At 44.9% G+C, this 20488-nt stretch overlaps 1 protein-coding gene across 2 annotated transcripts in view; it reads left to right on the top strand.

The window, feature by feature from the left end:
* The window catches only part of SMG1 (SMG1 nonsense mediated mRNA decay associated PI3K related kinase), a 408649-nt gene that overhangs the window by 70422 nt on the left and 317739 nt on the right, over positions 1-20488 (top strand). For both annotated transcript variants that reach the window (XM_063934392.1, XM_063934391.1), the window contains exon 7: positions 11394-11519. In XM_063934392.1, the coding sequence (XP_063790462.1) occupies positions 11394-11519 (126 nt within the window). The remainder of the gene's footprint in view (positions 1-11393; positions 11520-20488) is intronic.

Raw genomic sequence — 20488 nt, 5'->3', positions numbered from 1 at the left:
AATATTGGCAGGTAGGGTATATTACTTCATTAATATTCAATAGACAAGACAGATTAATTTGTGCCTCACGGATGTACTTAGATGCAAATCCTAAAGGCTGCTTATGGTCCGTTATTACCTATTCACATCTAGCATCTGAGAATGATTGGTCCTCATCACTGGCTATATATCCTGTCTGTGTAATGGCTACACTGTTCTGTGTAATGGCTACACTGTTTCAACATTTATACACTCCCTACATAACATTAAATCCTGCTATTCTCTTCCATTTCTCATCTCTCATCTATCCTTATTCTATTATAATTAATTTGAGCATTTTTGCACTGTGATCAGTACGAGCGGGCTTGTCAGCACCGCTCTGAAATGCCGACGTGCACGTTTCGCAATTGCTTTAACCAGGCAAACTCGATTGCCCATTCCTGAGTATTTTTAACAGAACGTCCCACCAATCCCTGACCTTCGTCTCCAACACATGGTCTACTGACCGTCTTAGATTTCAATGGACCGCATTCTTCGTTTAGTTACAGTCCCGGTGGAACGCATAATTAGTCGTCCCGAGTCACATGATAGGTCTAAGCCAATCACGGACCAGTATTGACGTAATACTCACATTCCCGTGTGAGTGCTTTGAAGCCACATAAAAATTAATGAAGCTTCTCCTCACACATGTGTAGCTTCTAATATTGTTTTGCAAAAGGTAATTGTGATGGTAAATTTATTACCCTTTGTCTATGAGAATGAATGAGAGGAGACCCATTCGGCCATTCCCACAAGCACATCGTATGGATTTAAATGATGTAGATCATACATATTCTTGTTTAATATAATGTAATATAATAGAACTCAAATGTACTCAACCTTAATAATTGTATTATACCAGAATGAATATAGATATGTATGAGTTTGTATAATATTAAAATATTAAATTTATATGTAAATAGATTGTGATGAGTGAAATGAAAAAAAATATATATATTAGTGTGATGGGGAAAAATTTATTAGTTGAAAATAAAAATAATGATAATAAAAAACAAATGAAAAGATAGATATGAAAGTGAATGAAAAGTTTTTGGAAGGTGAGGCTGAAGTGTATATGGTGTGATTCCAGAAAAGTGATTACATAACTAACATTCCCTAATTGTTATGAAGTGAAGCGTGATCCTTAAAGAAAGGAGAGGAGGATCTGAACTTTGTAAAATTGTAAAGAATATTATTGAGTGGAATTGACTAGGATGCTCAGTAACAAGGAAAAAATGTGAAAAATGTCATTGGTGTCAATGTGAGAAAATAATATAGAACGTGTGGTGGTGGTCAAACTTATGAACATACTGCAACCCGTCTCTACCACTTGAAGTCTGTGTTATGTCATATTGGTGCTCTCCTTAAGTTCTATTAATATTTTATATAGGGGAATGTTTCCTCCTTTAATCATACATTTATATTGTTGATATCCGTTGAGAATTGAGGGAAATTGCCTATGGGAAACCTCTCCATCCCATTACTATTAAAACCTAGTTCACATACAGAGCCCCTTTTTTCTGACCTTATTTGTGCATGTTCACATAAGGGATGTTTATCCCCTCTTTTTGAGAGGGGTACTAAAATCTACATAAACACCAAGCGGTTTACGATCTTTTCACTAGTTATTTATATATATTTTTCATTTAATCAATATGTCCTATAATCTCTATTTGTGCAATTCTGCAGACATTATCTATCTGGTTTAAAATCAATGTATACCAAGGGCCCAAGCATCTATACTTACCATGTCCAATGATCACTCCATCATAGTGTAATCTGGAATGTGATTACCAGTTATGTTTAAAGGATTCTTCCTGATTTTAAATGAATCTATCATCTTCTTTTCAGTGCAGTTATTCTCTGTCCCTTACAAAAGGTTTCTTTAATGATTTATTAATTTATTTATTGATTATCACAATGGTGTTTGATGGGTAATTTATTCATCAAACTATTAAGCTATACCTGTGTGTGATTTCAGATGGACATTTGGATTTTTGACTTCTCCCAATCCTCTGTGGATCTGAATTTGAACTGATATCACCATGTCCATCATTTAGAAGTAGCTAATTATTTTCCCCTTTTCCTTGAACCTATCTTGAATTCAGGACCAACCATACTTAGAATGGATAATCTTTATCATCTGTAGCAATTCTGGCAATAGAACTAGAAATAGTCATTTAACAGTGAACTAGGTTTTAATAGTAATGGGATGGAGAGGTTTCCCATAGGCAATTTCCCTCAATTCTCAACGGATATCAACAATATAAATGTATGATTAAAGGAGGAAACATTCCCCTATATAAAATATTAATAGAACTTAAGGAGAGCACCAATATGACATAACACAGACTTCAAGTGGTAGAGACGGGTTGCAGTATGTTCATAAGTTTGATCACCACCACACGTTCTATATTATTTTCTCACATTGACACCAATGACATTTTTCACATTTTTTCCTAGTTATTGAGCATCCTAGTCAATTCCACTCAATAATATTCTTTACAATTTTACAAAGTTCAGATCCTCCTCTCCTTTCTTTAAGGATCACGCTTCACTTCATAACAATTAGGGAATGTTAGTTATGTAATCACTTTTCTGGAATCACACCATTTACACTTCAGCCTCACCTTCCAAAAACTTTTCATTCACTTTCATATCTATCTTTTCATTTGTTTTTTATTATCAATATTATTTTTATTTTCAACTAATTTTTTCCCCATCACACTAATATATTTCCTTTTTCATTTCACTCACCACATAATCTATTTACATATACATTTAATATTTTAATATTATACAAACTCATACATATCTATAGTCATTCTGGTATAATACAATTATTAAGGTTGAGTACATTTGAGTTCTATTATATTACATTACATTATATTAAACAAGAATATGTATGATCTACATCATTTAAATCCATACGATGTGCTTGTGGGAACGGCCGAATGGGTCTCCTCTCATTCATTCTCAAAGACAGAGGGTAATAAATTTACCATCACAATTACCTTTTGCAAAACAATATTAGAAGCTACACATGTGTGAGGAGAAGCTTCATTAATTTTTATGTGGCTTCAAAGCACTCACACGGGAATGTGAGTATTACGTCAATACTGGTCCGTGATTGGCTTAGACCTATCATGTGACTCGGGACGACTAATTATGCGTTCCACCGGGACTGTAACTAAACGAAGAATGCGGTCCATTGAAATCTAAGACGGTCAGTAGACCATGTGTTGGAGATGAAGGTCAGGGATTGGTGGGACGTTCTGTTAAAAATACTCAGGAATGGGCAATCGGGTTTGCCTGGTTAAAGCAATTGCAAAACATGCACGTCGGCGTTTCAGATCGGTGCTGACAAGCCCGCTCGTACTGATCACAGTGCAAAAATGCTCGAATGAATTATAATAGAATAAGGATAGATGAGAGTTGAGAAATGGAAGAGAATAGCAGGATTTAATGTTATGTAGGGAGTGTATAAATGTTGAAACAGTGTAGCCATTACACAGAACAGTGTAGCCATTACACAGACAGGACATATAGCCAGTGATGAGGACCAATCATTCTCAGATGCTAGATGCTAGATGTGAATAGGTAATGACGGACCATAAGCAGCCTTTAGGATTTGCATCTAAGTACATCCGTGAGGCACAAATTAATCTGTCTTGTCTATTGAATATTAATGAAGTAATATACCCTACCTGCCAATATTAATTATTATTAAGATTGAGACACGTGCCAGATGGTTTCAATTTAGCCTCTACCTACTAATACCATTAGGGCACGGCATCACATTGATATGGATAAGATTTAATCCAAACATCTGCTGCAAATACTGGGCACGGGATGTGCTGATTCCTAATTAACTGCATATATAGATCTGCAGTATCATTATATTTATTGGTCAGGGCTGTGCAAGTTGTTATAATCAAGATATATGTATCAGATTAACAGCAATTCGGGGTGCTTCTTTAGCATAAAACAAATAGGTCCACATTGTAAATTTATTACAACTGCTGTTATCATTAGATGCGGAGCTCGCAATTTTCTGAATTTATACATTGGGGTTCCATCAATTAATTGACACGAGTGCAGTGGCAATTGACAAAGTGTATATACATCGTATGGTGAGACAGGGAACTGTTTACAATTACCATCTATACCTATATGGACTGCAATGGGGGTATATCTTTTTAACCCTTAAATATATTTAGTTGCGACCATATTAGGGGGCATTAGACGCAGAGCTCGCATTTTTGAACCTACACATCGGGGTCCCATTAATTAATTGATATAAGTACAGTGGCAATCAATAAGCACATTTTATACACATATTGGTAGGTGAAGATAGGGAATTGTCTAATTTTTCATGTAAACCTATATGGTTAAAAATGAATTTATTAAGGACTGCAGTGGGGATAAACCTTTTTTAACCCTTAATACCAACAATCTTTGGGATATAGCTGCCGACCATATCAGGGGACAGGCAATATAGCCATTACGTTCCCAGACCGCACTCTAGATACAATAGCTATTATAGTACTCACAGGGAATCTGGATGCGGGGAACAGCAGTAGCCGTTTATATTTAAATATCTATGAGCATAAACGTCTACCTGATATGGGAAGGGGCGTATAGGACCTTTTTGCTAAATTGATGTGATATAGCTGAAACAACATATTATTCAGGGACCAATATCAAGCAGACTCTGATAATCACCTGCGGCCCCATTATATATCAATAACCAAACTATGGTAAAACAATGTCAGCAGTCAATAGCAACTGGGCCAGATAACCACAATACCATTGGCAGAATTTGCAGTAAATAATGGAAACTAAATAAAAGATGGTTGTGGGACTATCCCAGTGTGTCCTTTAAAAAATAAAATATTTATTTTTATATCATTTACTGTTCTGTGACCCTAGACACCTTTTCTTGCCGCCTATGTGAGAAGTTCATGCTACCCAACCCTACATACAGTTATTGTACAATACCCATTACTCTCTAATTGAAAATTTATGATACAATTAAAGGAGCAGAAAATTCAGGCACAGTGAATCAGTTTTTATTTTGTTTACACTATTGAATTTATTCACAAATATACACATTTCTCTGACGTCCTAGTGGATGCTGGGGACTCCGTAAGGACCATGGGGAACAGCGGCTCCGCAGGAGACTGGGCACAAAAGTAAAGCTTTAGAACTACCTGGTGTGCACTGGCACCTCCCCCTATGACCCTCCTCCAAGCCTCAGTTAGATTTTTGTGCCCGAACGAGAAGGGTGCACACTAGGTGGCTCTCCTGAGCTGCTTAGTGAAAAGTTTAGTTTTAGGTTTTTTATGTTCAGTGAGACCTGCTGGCAACAGGCTCACTGCATCGAGGGACTAAGGGGAGAAGAAGCGAACTCACCTGCGTGCAGAGTGGATTGGGCTTCTTAGGCTACTGGACATTAGCTCCAGAGGGACCGATCACAGGCCCAGCCATGGATAGGTCCCAGAGCCGCGCCGCCGGCCCCCTTACAGAGCCAGAAGACAGAAGAGGTCCGGAAAATCGGCGGCAGAAGACGTCCTGTCTTCAACAAGGTAGCGCACAGCACTGCAGCTGTGCGCCATTGCTCTCAGCACACTTCACACTCCGGTCACTGAGGGTGCAGGGTGCTGGGGGGGGGGCGCCCTGAGACGCAATAAAAACACCTTGGAAGGGCTATATGGATGAATTTAACCCCTGCCAGAATACACAGAAAAACGGGAGATAGGCTCCGCCCCCTTCTCTGCGGCCTTATCTCCTCAGCACACTGGCGCCATTTTCCCTCACAGCTCCGTTGGAGGGAAGCTCCCTGGCTCTCCCCTGCAGTCACTACACTACAGAAAGGGTTAAAAAAGAGAGGGGGGCACTAATTACGCGCAGTATTAAAAATACAGCAGCTATAGGGGGAAAAACACTTATAAGTTTATCCCTGTATATATATATATATATATATATATATATATATATATATATATATATATATATATAGCGCTCTGGTGTGTGCTGGCAAACTCTCCCTCTGTCTCCCCAAAGGGCTAGTGGGGTCCTGTCCTCTATCAGAGCATTCCCTGTGTGTGTGCTGTGTGTCGGTACGTTTGTGTCGACATGTATGAGGAGAAAAATGATGTGGAGACGGAGCAGATTGCCTGTAATAGTGATGTCACCCCCTAGGGGGTCGACACCTGAGTGGATGAACTGTTGAAAGGAATTACGTGACAGTGTCAGCTCTGTATAAAAGACAGTGGTTGACATGAGACAGCCGGCTACTCAGCTTGTGCCTGTCCAGACGTCTCATAGGCCGTCAGGGGCTCTAAAGCGCCCGTTACCTCAGATGGCAGATATAGACGCCGACACGGATACTGACTCCAGTGTCGACGGTGAAGAGACAAATGTGACTTCCAGTAGGGCCACACGTTACATGATTGAGGCAATGAAAAATGTTTTACACATTTCTGATAATACGAGTACCACCAAAAAGGGGTATTATGTTCGGTGAGGAAAAACTACCTGTAGTTTTCATGAATCTGAGAAATTAAATGAGGTGTGTGATGATGCTTGGGTTTCCCCCGATAACAACTGATAATTTCTAAAATGTTATTGGCATTATATCCTTTCCCGCCAGTGGTTAGGGTGCGTTGGGAAACACCCCCTAGGGTGGATAAAGCGCTCACACGCTTGTAAGAACAAGGGCTCTACCCTCTCCTGAGATGGCCGCCCTTAAGGATCCTGCTGATAGAAAGCAGGAGGGTATCCTAAAATGTATTTACACACATACTGGTGTTATACTGCGACCAGCAATCGCCTCAGCCTGGATGTGCAGTGCTGGGTTGGCGTGGTCGGATTCCCTGACTGAAAATATTGATACCCTAGATAGTGACAGTATATTATTGCCTATAGAGCATTTAAAAGATGCATTTCTATATATGCGTGATGCACAGCGGAATATTTGCCGACTGGCATCAAGTCTAAGTGCGTTGTCCATTTCTGCCAGTAGAGGGTTATTGACACGACAGTGGTCAGGTGATGCGGATTCCAAACTGCATTTGGAAGTATTGCCTTATTAAGGGGAGGAGTTATTTGGGGTCGGTCTTTCAGACCTGGTGGCCACGGCAACAGCTGGGAAATCCACGTTTGTACCCCAGGTCGCCTCTCAACATAAGAAGACGCCGTATTATCAGGCGCAGTCTTTTCGTGGGCAAAAGGTTCCTCATTTCTGCCCCGTGACAGAGGGAGAGGAAAAAGGCTGCAGAAATCAGCCAGTTCCCAGGAACAGAAGCCCTCTCCTGCCTCTGCCAAGCCCTCAGTATGACGCTGGGGCTTTACAAGCAGAATCAGGCACGGTGGGGGCCCGTCTCAATGAATTTCAGCGCGCAGTGGGCTCACTCGCAAGTAGACCCCTGGATCCTTCAGGTGATATCTCAGGGGTACAAATTGGAATTCGAGACGTCTCCCCCTCGCCGTTTCCTAAAATCGGCTTTACCGATGTCTCCTTCTGACAGGGAGGCAGTTTTGGAAGCCATTCACAAGCTGTATTCCCAGCAGGTGATAATCAAGGTACCCCTCCTGCAACAGGGAACGGGGTATTATTCCACACTGTTGTGGTACCGAAGCCGGACGGCTCGGTGAGACCGATTCTAAATCTAAAATCTTGAACACTTACATACGGAGGTTCAAATTCAAGATTGAGTCACTCAGAGCAGTGATTGCGAACCTGGAAGAAGGGGACTACATGATGTCTCGGGACATCAAGGATGCTTACCTTCATGTCCCAATTTACCCTTCTCACCAAGGGTACCTCAGGTTTATGGTACAGAACTGTCACTATCAGTTTCAGACGCTGCCGTATGGATGGTCCACGGCACCCCGGGTCTTTACCAAGGTAATGGCCGAAATGATGATACTCCTTCGAAGGAAGGAAATTTTAGTTATCCCTTACTTGGACGATTCCCTGATAAGGGTAAGATCCAGGGAACAGTTGGAGGTCGGTGTAGCACTATCTCAGGTAGTGTTGCGGCAGCACGATTGGATTCTCAATATTCCAAAATCGCAGCTGATTCCGACGACTCGTTGTCTGTTCCTAGGGATGATCCTGGACACAGTCCAGAAAAAGGTGTTTCTCCCGGAGGAGAAAGTCAGGGAGTTATCCGAGCTAGTCGGGATCCTCCTATAACCGAGCCAAGTCTCAGTACATCAATGAAAGGGTTCTGGGAAAAATGGTGGCTTCCTACGAAGCAATCCCATTCGGCAGATTCCACGCAAGAACTTTCCAGTGGGACCTGCTGGACAAATGGTCCGGGTCGCATCTTCAGATGCATCAGCGGATAACCCTGTCACCAAGCACAAGGGTGTCTCTCCTGTGGTGGTTGCAGAGTGCTCATCTTCTAGAGGGCCGCAGATTCGACATTCAGGACTGGGTCCTGGTGACCACGGATGCCAGCCTGCGAGGCTGGGGAGCAGTCACACAGGGAAGGAATTTCCAGAGCTTATGGTCAAGCCTGGAGACATCACTTCACATAAATATCCTGAAGCTAAGGGCCATTTACAATGCTCTAAGCTCAGCAAGACCTCTGCTTCAAGGTCACCCGGAGTTGATCCATTCGGACATCACGGCAGTCACCCACGTAAACAGACAGGGTGACACAAGAAGCAGGAGGGCAATGGCAGAAGCTGCAAGGATTCTTCGCTGGGCGGAAAATCATGTGATAGCACTTGTCAGCAAGTGGGGACTTCACTCAGAAGTCTTCCACATGTTTATAAAACTCGACAAGTATTGCGCCGGGTCAAGGGACCCTCCGGCAATAGCTGTAGACGCTCTGGTAACACAGTGGGTGTACCAGTCAGTGTATGTGTTCCCTCCTCTGCCTCTCATACCCAAGGTACTGAGAATTATAAGATGGAGAGGAGTAAGCACTATATTCGGGCTCCGGATTGGCCAAGAAGGACTTGGTAACCGGAACTTCAAGAGATGCTCACGGAAGGATCCGTGGCCTCTACCTCTAAGAAGGGACCTGCTCCAGCAAGGACCCTGTCTGTTCCAAGACTTACCGCGACTGCGTTTGACGGCATGGCGGTTGAACGCCGGATCCTGAAGGAGAAAGGCATTCCGGATGAAGTCATTCCTATCCTGATCAAAGCCAGGAAAGATATAACCGCAAAACATTATCACCGCATTTGGCGAAAATATGTTGCGTGGTGCGAGGCCAGTAAGGCCCCGACGGAGGAATTTTCAACTAGGTCGATTCCTACATTTCCTGCAAACAGGAGTGTCTATGGGCCTGAAATGGGGGTCCATTAAGGTTCAAATTTCGGCCCTGTCAATTTTCTTCCAAAAAGAACTAGCTTCAGTCCCTGAAGTTCAGACGTTTGTGAAAGGGGTACTGTATATACAGCCTCCTTTTGTGCCTCCAGTGGCACCTTGGGATCTAAATGTAGTTTTTGGGTTCCAAAAGTCACATTGGTTTGAACCACTTAAATATGTGGAGTTAAAATATCTCACATGGAAAGTGGTCATGCTGTTGGCCCTGGCCTGGGCCAGGTGCGTGTCAGAATTGGCGGCTTTATCCTGTAAAAGCCCTCATCTGATTTTCCATTCGGACAGGGCGGAATTGAGGACTTGTCCTCAGGTTCTCCCTAAGGTGGTTTTCAGCGTTTCACCTGAATCCCCCTATTGTGGTGCCTGCGGCTACTAGGGACTTGGAGGACTCCAAGTTGCTAGACGTTGTCAGGGCCCTGGAAGTATAGGTTTCCAGGACGGCTGGAGTCAGAAAATCTGAATCGTTGTTTGTTCTGTATGCACCCAACAAGCTGGGTGCTCCTGCTTCTAAGCAGACTATTGCTCGTTGGATTTGTAGTACAATTCAGCTTGCACATTCTGTGGCAGGCCTGCCACAGACAAAATCTGTAAAAGCCCATTCCACAAGGAAGGTGGGCTCATCTTGGGCGGCTGCCCGAGGGGTCTCGGCTTTACAACTTTGCCGAGCAGCTACTTGGTCAGGAGCAAATACGTTTGTAAAATTCTACAAATTTGATACCCTGGCTGAGGAGGACCTGGAGTTCTCTCATTTGGTACTGCACTCTCCCGCCCGTTTGGGAGCTTTGGTATAATCCCCATGGTCCTTACGGAGTCCCCAGCATCCACTAGGACGTCAGAGAAAATAAGAATTTACTTACCGATAATTCTATTTCTCGTAGTCCGTAGTGGATGCTGGGCGCCCATCCCAAGTGCGGATTGTCTGCAATACTGGTACATAGTTATTGTTACCAAAAAAAAAAAAAATCGGGTTATTGCTGTAGTGAGCCATCTTTTCTAGAGGCTCCTCTGTTATCATGCTGTTAACTGGGTTTAGATCACAAGTTATATGGTGTGATTGGTGTGGCTGGTATGAGTCTTACCCGGGATTCAAAATCCTTCCTTATTGTGTACGCTCGTCCGGGCACAGTATCCTAACTGAGGCTTGGAAGAGGGTCATAGGGGGAGGAGCCAGTGCACACCAGGTAGTTCTAAAGCTTTACTTTTGTGCCCAGTCTCCTGCAGAGCCGCTGTTCCCCATGGTCCTTACGGAGTCCCCAGCATCCACTACGGACTACGAGAAATAGAATTATCGGTAAGTAAATTCTTATTTTTTTCACATTTATGTTTCTCAATTGCAAGTTTTTAAGGTAGTATCAATAAAAGTTAGATTTTAACATGTCATACTTACAGTAAAAATAAATGTAAAATCTTCTCCTCTTTTCTAAGTGCGCCAACAAAAGAGACAATCTTTTTCTGTACTGTGTTGTTCTGTAATTTATTGTCTAAGGCAGCACCCCCTATGATGAATGATAATAAAACTTCTTGTAATCATAAAATTTGGGGAATTTTTCAGTAAAATTAAAAATATCAGTATTTTTCTAGTGCAGATGACATCCTTACATGTACTAACCTGTGCAAATGTCTGTTCTTCATCTCCTACAATACACGTCTTTATTCAGCAATCCCGAATTCTCCACGGACAAAAAAAATGTAATTTCTGCACTGCTGAAAATGCCAATATACTGTTTCAGTCATTTTATTTACTAAAGGACAGTACCTGCTATAGTGACTTCTTCATTCATTATTTGCTTGTTGGTCATCTGTCATAGAGGTCCAGTATCGAGGTCTTGTATCGAGAACTGATGTTTGAGGTGTCTCTTGGCTTCAGCAAAAAGGTTATCCTCCTATTTGCTTTAAAGGATGATGGGTGCTTATTTAATGAATGAAAGCTCCCCTAAAGGTGTATTTGTTGTTTTTCACTTTGTTTTTCATTTTTTGTGTTGTATTAGAAAATTTCAGATGTGAAACTTCTATTTCCTATATTATTCAGTTGGTAATGACCAGCCTGCAATCAATCTTGGAGAATGTGGACACGCCAGAATTGCTGTGTAAATGTGTGAAATGCATCTTACTTGTGTCCCGATGCTATCCCCATATCTTCAGTACAAATTTCAGAGTAAGTTTATATTAATATGTTGCTGTTTTTTGCTTTTATTTTGTGTTTTTCTTTCCATAAATGTGATTTATGCTGGAGATTTTACAAATTTTAATAACCTGTTAATCTGTGTATATTGAGGCACTACACTACTAGTCAAAGGCTTTAGAGCATCCACATTTTTCCAGCTTTTATTGCTATTCAAGCAATACAATTTAAGTGAATAACCGAAAATGTCACCCAGGTAAGCCGTAAACTGCTAGCGCCCAAAGTTCAGGTTAGCAAAAACGGAAAAATAATAACTGCAGAGTGTATAGGAAAACGGCCTTTTTAGTGAGCAAGTAATGGGTTATGGGCTTAAAACTGTTTTTTGCAATAATGGCAGTACATTAATCATATACAATAGCTGCAAACCATTCCTACAGGTGTTCCAACTTCTGTTGATTACAAATCTGTGTTACAGATGTGTCCACTGACATCTAGCCTACCTGCATGTTAAACAGCCCTTTTTAGTCATGCCAACTTGGTAGCGCTGAGCGTGTTTTTACGTAACGTTTTCCATTAAAAGGGATGTAGTTAAAATACCGCCGGACGGGATCCTGGCAGTCAAAACACCGACGCTGGAATCCCGAACGACTGCATAAGGCCGGCAACAAAATACAGATGCCCGGAGTCCCGATAGTTCTTTCAGCGAGACACGCTTGCGTTCTGGCCCACACGCGCATGGGGAGGCAGTTGCGGTTAAGGTGCAGGGATCGGATGGATATGATTAGTTTTAGGCACTTGGAAGGGGAGGTTAGGTTTAGGCTGCGGGGAAGGGAGGGTTATGCACCCACAAGGGAGGTTTAGGGTAGGGAACAAGGGAGTGTTATGGTACTTTGGGAGGGGCTGTCGGGATTCTGACCGCCGACATTCCATCCATCGGGATATCATACTGAATTCCTTTAAAATGCGTCTCATTTGAAAAAGATGTAAATAGCATGCACAAGCAGCTTTTGTTGATTTAAAATGGTATGCGGTATGCATATATTTAGTGTGCGCCTGTGGCTTTATCTGCATGCAAAATGCTACGTTACAGTGCTTTCCAGGAACACACTAGCAGATAAAGCCGCTGTCGCACACACAATATAGGTATGCTGCATAGCATTTTAATCTGCCGAGTCTGCTTGTGCGTCTTATTCACATAGCCATGCAAATAAGATGCATTTTTGGCAAAAAAAAAAAAAAGGCTTGCAACACTAACGGAGTTGCACGTGACCTGGCAGATCACTTACTCCAGGCATCTCCCGCTTTGGGATGCATTGAGGCAAGTTGTACGTGGACACATCTGTGAAACCCGCCCTGCCCCTTTTGCGGTGCCCTGCTAGAACAGCCGCCCGCTCCCTGCCCTCCCGGCGTGTATAGATGCCGTGCGCATGCGCGTGGCATCCATTCACGCATTGGGAGAGGGCTGGGGGAAGCCCAGCACCGACGGAGGTGCTGGGCACGCCCCCAACAGTGACGTCGCCGGCCACAGACGCTCTCTATAGTAGCGTCTGTAGGCCGCACCGCCCCCTAATTTGCGTGGCCGCGCCCCCATTTCGGACGCGCGCACACACATGTGCCCCCGGAGTCCGGCGCCCTGCCCCTTTTCACTCCTAGAGTGAACACTACATTGCATCATCATAAGGAACTTGGACACGGGGAGAAAATCTGAGAAGAAGAGGTCTGACATACCCAAAGCCATAACCGAATACTTAGACGAGTTTCTGAGATTTAACACCTTGCATGATAGGTGGCTTACTAGGCGACAATTTCAAGCAAAAGCTTAGCGCTATTCTTAAAGGAATAGTCATTTAGGTCGACCACTATTGGTCATGGTCAATAGGTCGACATGTACTAGGTTGACATGGAAAAAGATCGACATGAGTTTTTAAAAAAAATCAAACTTTTTTGAACTTTCATACTTCCACGTGGACTACAATTGGGAACGGTAACCTTGCCCGAAGCGCGAACCATGGTGCACTAATTGGGGTTCCCCGTCACTTTGCGAAGAAAGCGACCCAAAACGGTCAAAAAATTTATGTCTACCTTTTTCCATGTCGACCAATATGACCCATACCCCCCTTAAAACTGGTCGAAGCCAGCAAGTCTTATTTCTGCTGCGGGGTACACTGGGCTCCACAAGGAATGGACAATGGGGTGTAGAGTAGGATCTTGATCCGAGGCACCAACAGGCTCAAAGCTTTGACTGTTCCCAGAATGCATAGCGCCGCCTCCTATATCACCCCGCCTCCCTGCACATGATCTCAGTTTTGTAGTTGGTGCTGCAGTAGCAGGCACTTAACAGAGGGGCTGCTCCAGGCAGCCCTAGGAAGAGCTTTTTTTCTGAGGAAAAAAGGGAAGACTTCAAGGGCAGCAGCAGTGTTACATGTCAGTGGACATTAACGGCTGCAGCTCCGGCTTTCCCCAGCGGCGCTGTACACTCCCGAGCCCTGGTTGCCGGGTAACTACAGCAGGAGGCTCCGGTTTTCTTCTTGTCAGGCACACACGACGGGGGCTCTCCGGGATCACGTGGCCGCGCTTCGGGAGGTGGTAAGTGGGTCCCACTTGCGGGACCCGGTTTTTATTGCGATCCGGCGCGGTCAGTGGGAGGCGGGCCGCGCGCGCTGGCTGTGGACACTGTGGCAGTACAGGCGATCCCACTAGATCACCAGGGCATGGGACAGGTCAGGTTTTCTCTATAAACTGTTTTTTCTCTATCGTCCTTGTGGATGCTGGGGTTCCTGAAAGGACCATGGGGAATAGCGGCTCCGCAGGAGACAGGGCACAAAAAGTAAAGCTTTCCGATCAGGTGGTGTGCACTGGCTCCTCCCCCTATGACCCTCCTCCAGACTCCAGTTAGATTTTTGTGCCCGGCCGAGAAGGGTGCAATCTAGGTGGCTCTCCTAAAGAGCTGCTTAGAGAAAGTTTAGCTTAGGTTTTTTATTTTACAGTGAGTCCTGCTGGCAACAGGATCACTGCAACGAGGGACTTAGGGGAGAAGGAGTGAACTCACCTGCGTGCAGGATGGATTGGCTTCTTGGCTACTGGACATCAGCTCCAGAGGGACGATCACAGGTACAGCCTGGATGGTCACCGGAGCCGCGCCGCCGGCCCCCTTGCAGATGCTGAAGTAAGAAGAGGTCCAGAATCGGCGGCTGAAGACTCCTGCAGTCTTCTAAAGGTAGCGCACAGCACTGCAGCTGTGCGCCATTTTCCTCTCAGCACACTTCACACGGCAGTCACTGAGGGTGCAGGGCGCTGGGAGGGGGGCGCCCTGGGAGGCAAATGAAAACCTTTTTTGGCGAAAAATACCTCACATATAGCCCCCAGAGGCTATATGGAGATATTTAACCCCTGCCAAGATTCACTAAATAGCGGGAGACGAGCCCGCCGAAAAAGGGGCGGGGCCTATCTCCTCAGCACACAGCGCCATTTTCTCTCACAGAAAGCCTGGAGAGAAGGCTCCCAGGCTCTCCCCTGCACTGCACTACAGAAACAGGGTTAAAACAGAGAGGGGGGGGCACTGATTTTGGCGATATTGAGATATATATAAAGATGCTATAAGGGAAAACACTTATATAAGGTTGTCCCTATATAATTATAGCGTTTTGGTGTGTGCTGGCAAACTCTCCCTCTGTCTCCCCAAAGGGCTAGTGTGGGTCCTGTCCTCTGTCAGAGCATTCCCGGTGTGTGTGCTGTGTGTCGGTACGTGTGTGTCGACATGTATGAGGACGATGTTGGTGAGGAGGCGGAGAAATTGCCTGTAATGGTGATGTCACTCTCTAGGGAGTCGACACCGGAATGGATGGCTTATTTAGGGAATTACGTGAGAATGTCAACACGCTGCAAGGTCGGTTGACGACGTGAGACGGCCGACAAACTATTAGTACCGGTCCAGGCGTCTCAGAAACACCGTCAGGGGCGTTAAAAACGCCCATTTACCTCAGTCGGTCGACACAGACACAGACACGGACACTGAATCCAGTGTCGACGGTGAATAAACAAACGTATTTCTCATTAGGGCCACACGTTAAGGGCAATGAAGGAGGTGTTGCATATTTCTGATACTACAAGTACCACAAAAAAAGGGTATTATGTGGGAGTGAAAAAACTACCTGTAGTTTTTCCTGAATCAGATAAAATAAAATGAAGTGTGTGATGATGCGTGGGGTTACCCCGATAGCAAATATTGGCGTTATACCCTTTCCCGCCAGAAATTAGGGCGCATTGGGAAACACCCCTTAGGGTGATAAGGCGCTCACACGCTTATCAAGTGGCGTTACCGTCTCCAGATACGGCCGCCCTCAAGGAGCCAGCTGATAGGAAGCTGGAAAGATATCCTAAAAAGTATATACACACATACGGTGGTTATACTGCGACCAGCGATCGCCATCAGCCTGGAGATGCAGTGCTGGGTTGGCTTGGTCGGATTCCCTGACTGAAAATATTTTATTCATATAGAGCATTTAATAGGATGCATTCTAGATATATGTACGTGAGATGCACAGAGGGATATTTGCTCTCTGGCATCAAGATAAGTACGTTGTCCATATCACCCAGAAGATGTCATGGACACGACAGTGGTCAGGTGATACAGATCCCATACGGCACATGGAAGTATTGCCGTATAAAGGGAAGGAGTTAGTTGGGGTCGGTCCATCGGACCTGGGGACCACGGCAACAGCTGAGAAATCCAACCTTTTTTACCCCAAGTTACATCTCAGCTGAAAAAGACACCGTCTTTTCAGCCTCAATCCTTCCTTTCCCATGAGGGCATGCAGGCAGAAGGCCAGTCATATCTGCCCAGACATAGAGGTAAGGGAAGTAGACTGCAGCAGGCAGCCCCTTCCCAGGAAAAGAAGCCCTCCACCGCGTCTGCCAAGTCCTCAGCATGACGCTGGGGCCATGCAAGCGGACTCAAGGTGGGGGGGTAGTCTCGAGTCTCAGCGCGCAGTGGGATCACTCGCAGGTTGACCCCTAGATAGTACAAGTATTATCCCAGGGGTACAGATTGGAGAGTCGAGACATCTTCTCCTCGCAGGTTTCTGAAGTCTGCTTTACCAACGGCTCCCTCCGACAGGGAGGCAGCATTGGAAACAATTCACAAGCTGTATATCCAGCAGGTGATAAATCAAAGTACCCCTCCTACAACAAGGAAAAGGGTATTATTTTTCCACACTATATTGTGGTACTGACGCCAGACGGCTTGGTGAGACATAGTCTAAACTGAAATCTTTGAACACTTACATAAAAGGTTCAAATCGAGATGGAGTCACTCAGAGCAGTGATAGCGAACCGGAAAAAAGGGGACTATATGGTGTCCCTGGACATCAAGGATTACCTCCATGTCCAAATTTGCCCTTCTCAACAAGGGTACCTCTGGTTCGTGGTACAGAACTGTCAATATCAGTTTCAGACGATGCCGTTTGAATTATCCACGGCACCCCGGGCCTTTTACCAAGGTAATGGCCGAAAAGATGTTTCTTCAAAGAAAAAAGGCATCTAAATTATCCCTTACTTGGACGATATCCTGAAAAGGGCAAGTTCCAGAGAACAGTTGGAGGTCGGAAGAGCACTATCTAAAGTAGTTCTACGACAGCACGACTGGATTCTAAATATTCCAAGAATCGCAGCTGTTTTCCGACGATACGTCTGCTGTTCCTAGGAATGATTCTGGGCATAGTCCAGAAAAAGGTGTTCCTCCGGGAGGAAAAAGCCAAGGAGTTATTCGACCTAGTCAGAAACCTCCTAAAACCAGGCCAAGTATCAGTGCATCAATGCACAGGAGTCCTGGGAAAAATGGTGGCTTCTTACGAAGCGATTCCATTCGGCAGATCTCAGGGGATTTGCTGGACGAATGGTCCGGATCGCATTTTCAGATGCATCAGCGGATAATCCTGTCTCCAAGGACAAGGGTGTCTCTTCTGTGGGGGCTGCAGAGTGCTCATCTTTTAGAGGGCAGCACACTCAGCATTCAGGACTGTGTTCTGGGGACCACGGATACCAGCCTGAGAGGCTGGGGAGTAGTCACACAGGGAAAAAATTTCCAAGGAAGTGTGGTCAAGTCTGGAGACTTCTCTCCACATGAATATACTGGAGCTAAGGGAAATTTACAATGCTCTGAGCCTAGGAAGACTCCTGCTTCAAAGTCAACCGGTGCTGATCCAGTAGGACATCATCATGGCGGTCGCCCACGTTATCAGACGGGGCGACACAAGAAGCAGGAGGGCAATGACAGCAAGGATTCTTCGCTGGGCGGAAAATCATGTGATAACACTGTCAGCAGTGTTCATTCCGGGAGTGGGCAACTGGGAAGATTTCCTCAGCATAAATGAATTCCACCCGGAAAAGTGGAAACTTAATCTGGAAGTTTCCACATGATTGTAAACCGTTGGGAAAGACCAAAGGTGGTTATGATGGCGTCCCACCTGAAGCGCCAGGTCAAGAGACACTCAGGCAATAGCTGGGACGCTCTGGTAACACCGTCGGTGTACCAGTCGGTGTATGTGTTCCATCCTCTGCTTTTCATACCCAATGTATTGAAAATGATAGGAAGGAGAGGAGTAAGAACTATACTCGTGGCTCCGGTTTGGCCAAGAAGGACTTGGTTCCCGGAACTTCAAGAGATACTAAGAAGGGTCTTGATTCGGCAAGAACCGTGTCTGTTCCGGGACTTACCGCAGCTGCGTTGACGCCAAGGCGGGTGAACGCCGGATCCTAAGGGAAAGAGGCATTCCGGAAGAGGTCATCCCTACCCTGGTCAGAGCCAGGAAGGAGGTGACCGCACAACATTATCACCACTTAGGTGAAAATATGTGCCAGGGTGTGAGTCCAGGAAGGCTCCACGGAAGAATTTCAACTAGGTTAATTTCTACATTTCCTGCAAACAGGAGTGTCTATGGGTCTCAAATTGGGTCCATTAAGGTTCAAATTTCGGCCTGTTGATTTTCTTCCAGAAAGAAATTGGCTTCAGTTCCTGAAGTCCAGAAGTTGTTAAGGGAGTACTGCATATACAGCCCCTTTGATGTCTCCAGTGGCACTGGGCGATCTCAACGTAGTTTTGGGATTCCTAAAAAATCACATTGGTTTAAACAACTCAAATCTGTGGATTTGATATATCTCACATGGAAAATGACCATGCTGTTGGTCCTGGCCTCGGCCAGGCGAGTGTCAGTATTGGCGGCTTTATCTCACAAAGCCATATCTGATTGTCCATTCGGACAGAGCAAAGCTGCGGACTCGTCCCCAGTTTCTCCTTAAGGTGGTGTCAGCGTTTCACCTGAACCAGCTTATTGTGGTACCTGCGGCTACTAGGGACTTGGAGGACTCCAAGTTGCTGGATGTTATCAGGGCCCTGAAAATATAGTTTCCAGGTTGGCTGGAGTCAGGAAATCTGACTTGCTGTTTATCCTGTATGCACCCAACAATGCTGGGTGCTTCTGCTTCTAAGCAGTCGATTGCTCGTGGGATTGGTAGCACAATTCAACTTGCACATTCTGTGGCAGGCCTGCCACAGTCTAAATCTGTTAAGGCCCATTCCACAAGGAAGGTGGGCTCATCTTGGGCGGCTGCCCGAGGGGTCTCGGCATTACAACTTTGCCGAGCAGCTACGTGGTCGGGGGAGAACACGTTTGTAAAATTCTACAAATTTGATACCCTGGCAAAAGAGGACCTGGAGTTCTCTCATTCGGTGCTGCAGAGTCATCCGCACTCTCCCGCCCGTTTGGGAGCTTTGGTATAATCCCCATGGTCCTTTCAGGAACCCCAGCATCCACAAGGACGATAGAGAAAATAAGAATTTACTTACCGATAATTCTATTTCTCGGAGTCCGTAGTGGATGCTGGGCGCCCATCCCAAGTGCGGATTATCTGCAATACTTGTACATAGTTATTGCTAACTAAATCGGGTTATTGTTGTTGTGAGCCATCTTTTCAGAGGCTCCGCTGTTATCATACTGTTAACTGGGTTCAGATCACAGGTTGTACAGTGTGATTGGTGTGGCTGGTATGAGTCTTACCCGGGATTCAAAATTCCTCCCTTATTGTGTACGCTCGTCCGGGCACAGTACCTAACTGGAGTCTGGAGGAGGGTCATAGGGGGAGGAGCCAGTGCACACCACCTGATCGGAAAGCTTTACTTTTTGTGCCCTGTCTCCTGCGGAGCCGCTATTCCCCATGGTCCTTTCAGGAACCCCAGCATCCACTACGGACTCCGAGAAATAGAATTATCGGTAAGTAAATTCTTATTATTAGAGCCCGCAGTACCCGGTGGTTTTGCCAGCAGGGGGATAGAGCTTGGACCTGAAGCCCCAGCCTCAGGGCGCCATTTTCTGCAAATGTTCCCACCCTGGAGCTGCATATCTGTCTCTCCCTCACTCCCTGGCAGTGTCTGCGGCGCCATTATCCCTCAGCTCACTGTTCCTGGGAATGCTTGGGCAAATCCTCCTATGTAAAGCCGCCTGGTTGTCAGTGCTGTGACTTTACAAGACACTTAAGTATTCTACCTGCCTTTTTTAGTCAGTGTTGGTTAAGAAAGAGTGCACTTAGTCAGGGTTTCCTAGTACAATTACCCTGTGATATACATCCAGTTCTTACTGTGTACTGTTATTTCTATTGTTATATAGCTGTGTAAGCTAGTCCAGTGCAGTATTATTGTTAGTAATAACCTCTGCATTGTACAGTCTGAGACTATTTTTGTGTGCATTTGATAGCTGAGTGGTGTCCATTTCGTGTCTTTCACTCAACCTGCTATCCCTATAGTCTATAACCTGAGGGGGCTTGGTGCGTCAGGTTTTATCTAATATAGGATTTTCACAAAGATATACTGTATTATGTATTTTTCTCTGTGATTTAGTTACCATATCTCTCCTTTATCTCTGCTGGTGCTGACTACACTGCACAGGGGTTTGGGCTAGAGGTATTGTGCTGTTGACAAATTGTACTGTGTTACCTGATACTGCAAGTTA

This window comes from Pseudophryne corroboree, chromosome 7 (genome assembly GCF_028390025.1).
Source record: "Pseudophryne corroboree isolate aPseCor3 chromosome 7, aPseCor3.hap2, whole genome shotgun sequence".
Lineage (NCBI taxonomy): Eukaryota > Metazoa > Chordata > Amphibia > Anura > Myobatrachidae > Pseudophryne > Pseudophryne corroboree.
The sequence above is the reverse complement of the archived record's forward strand: the minus strand, read 5'-3'. Positions and strand labels throughout refer to the sequence as shown.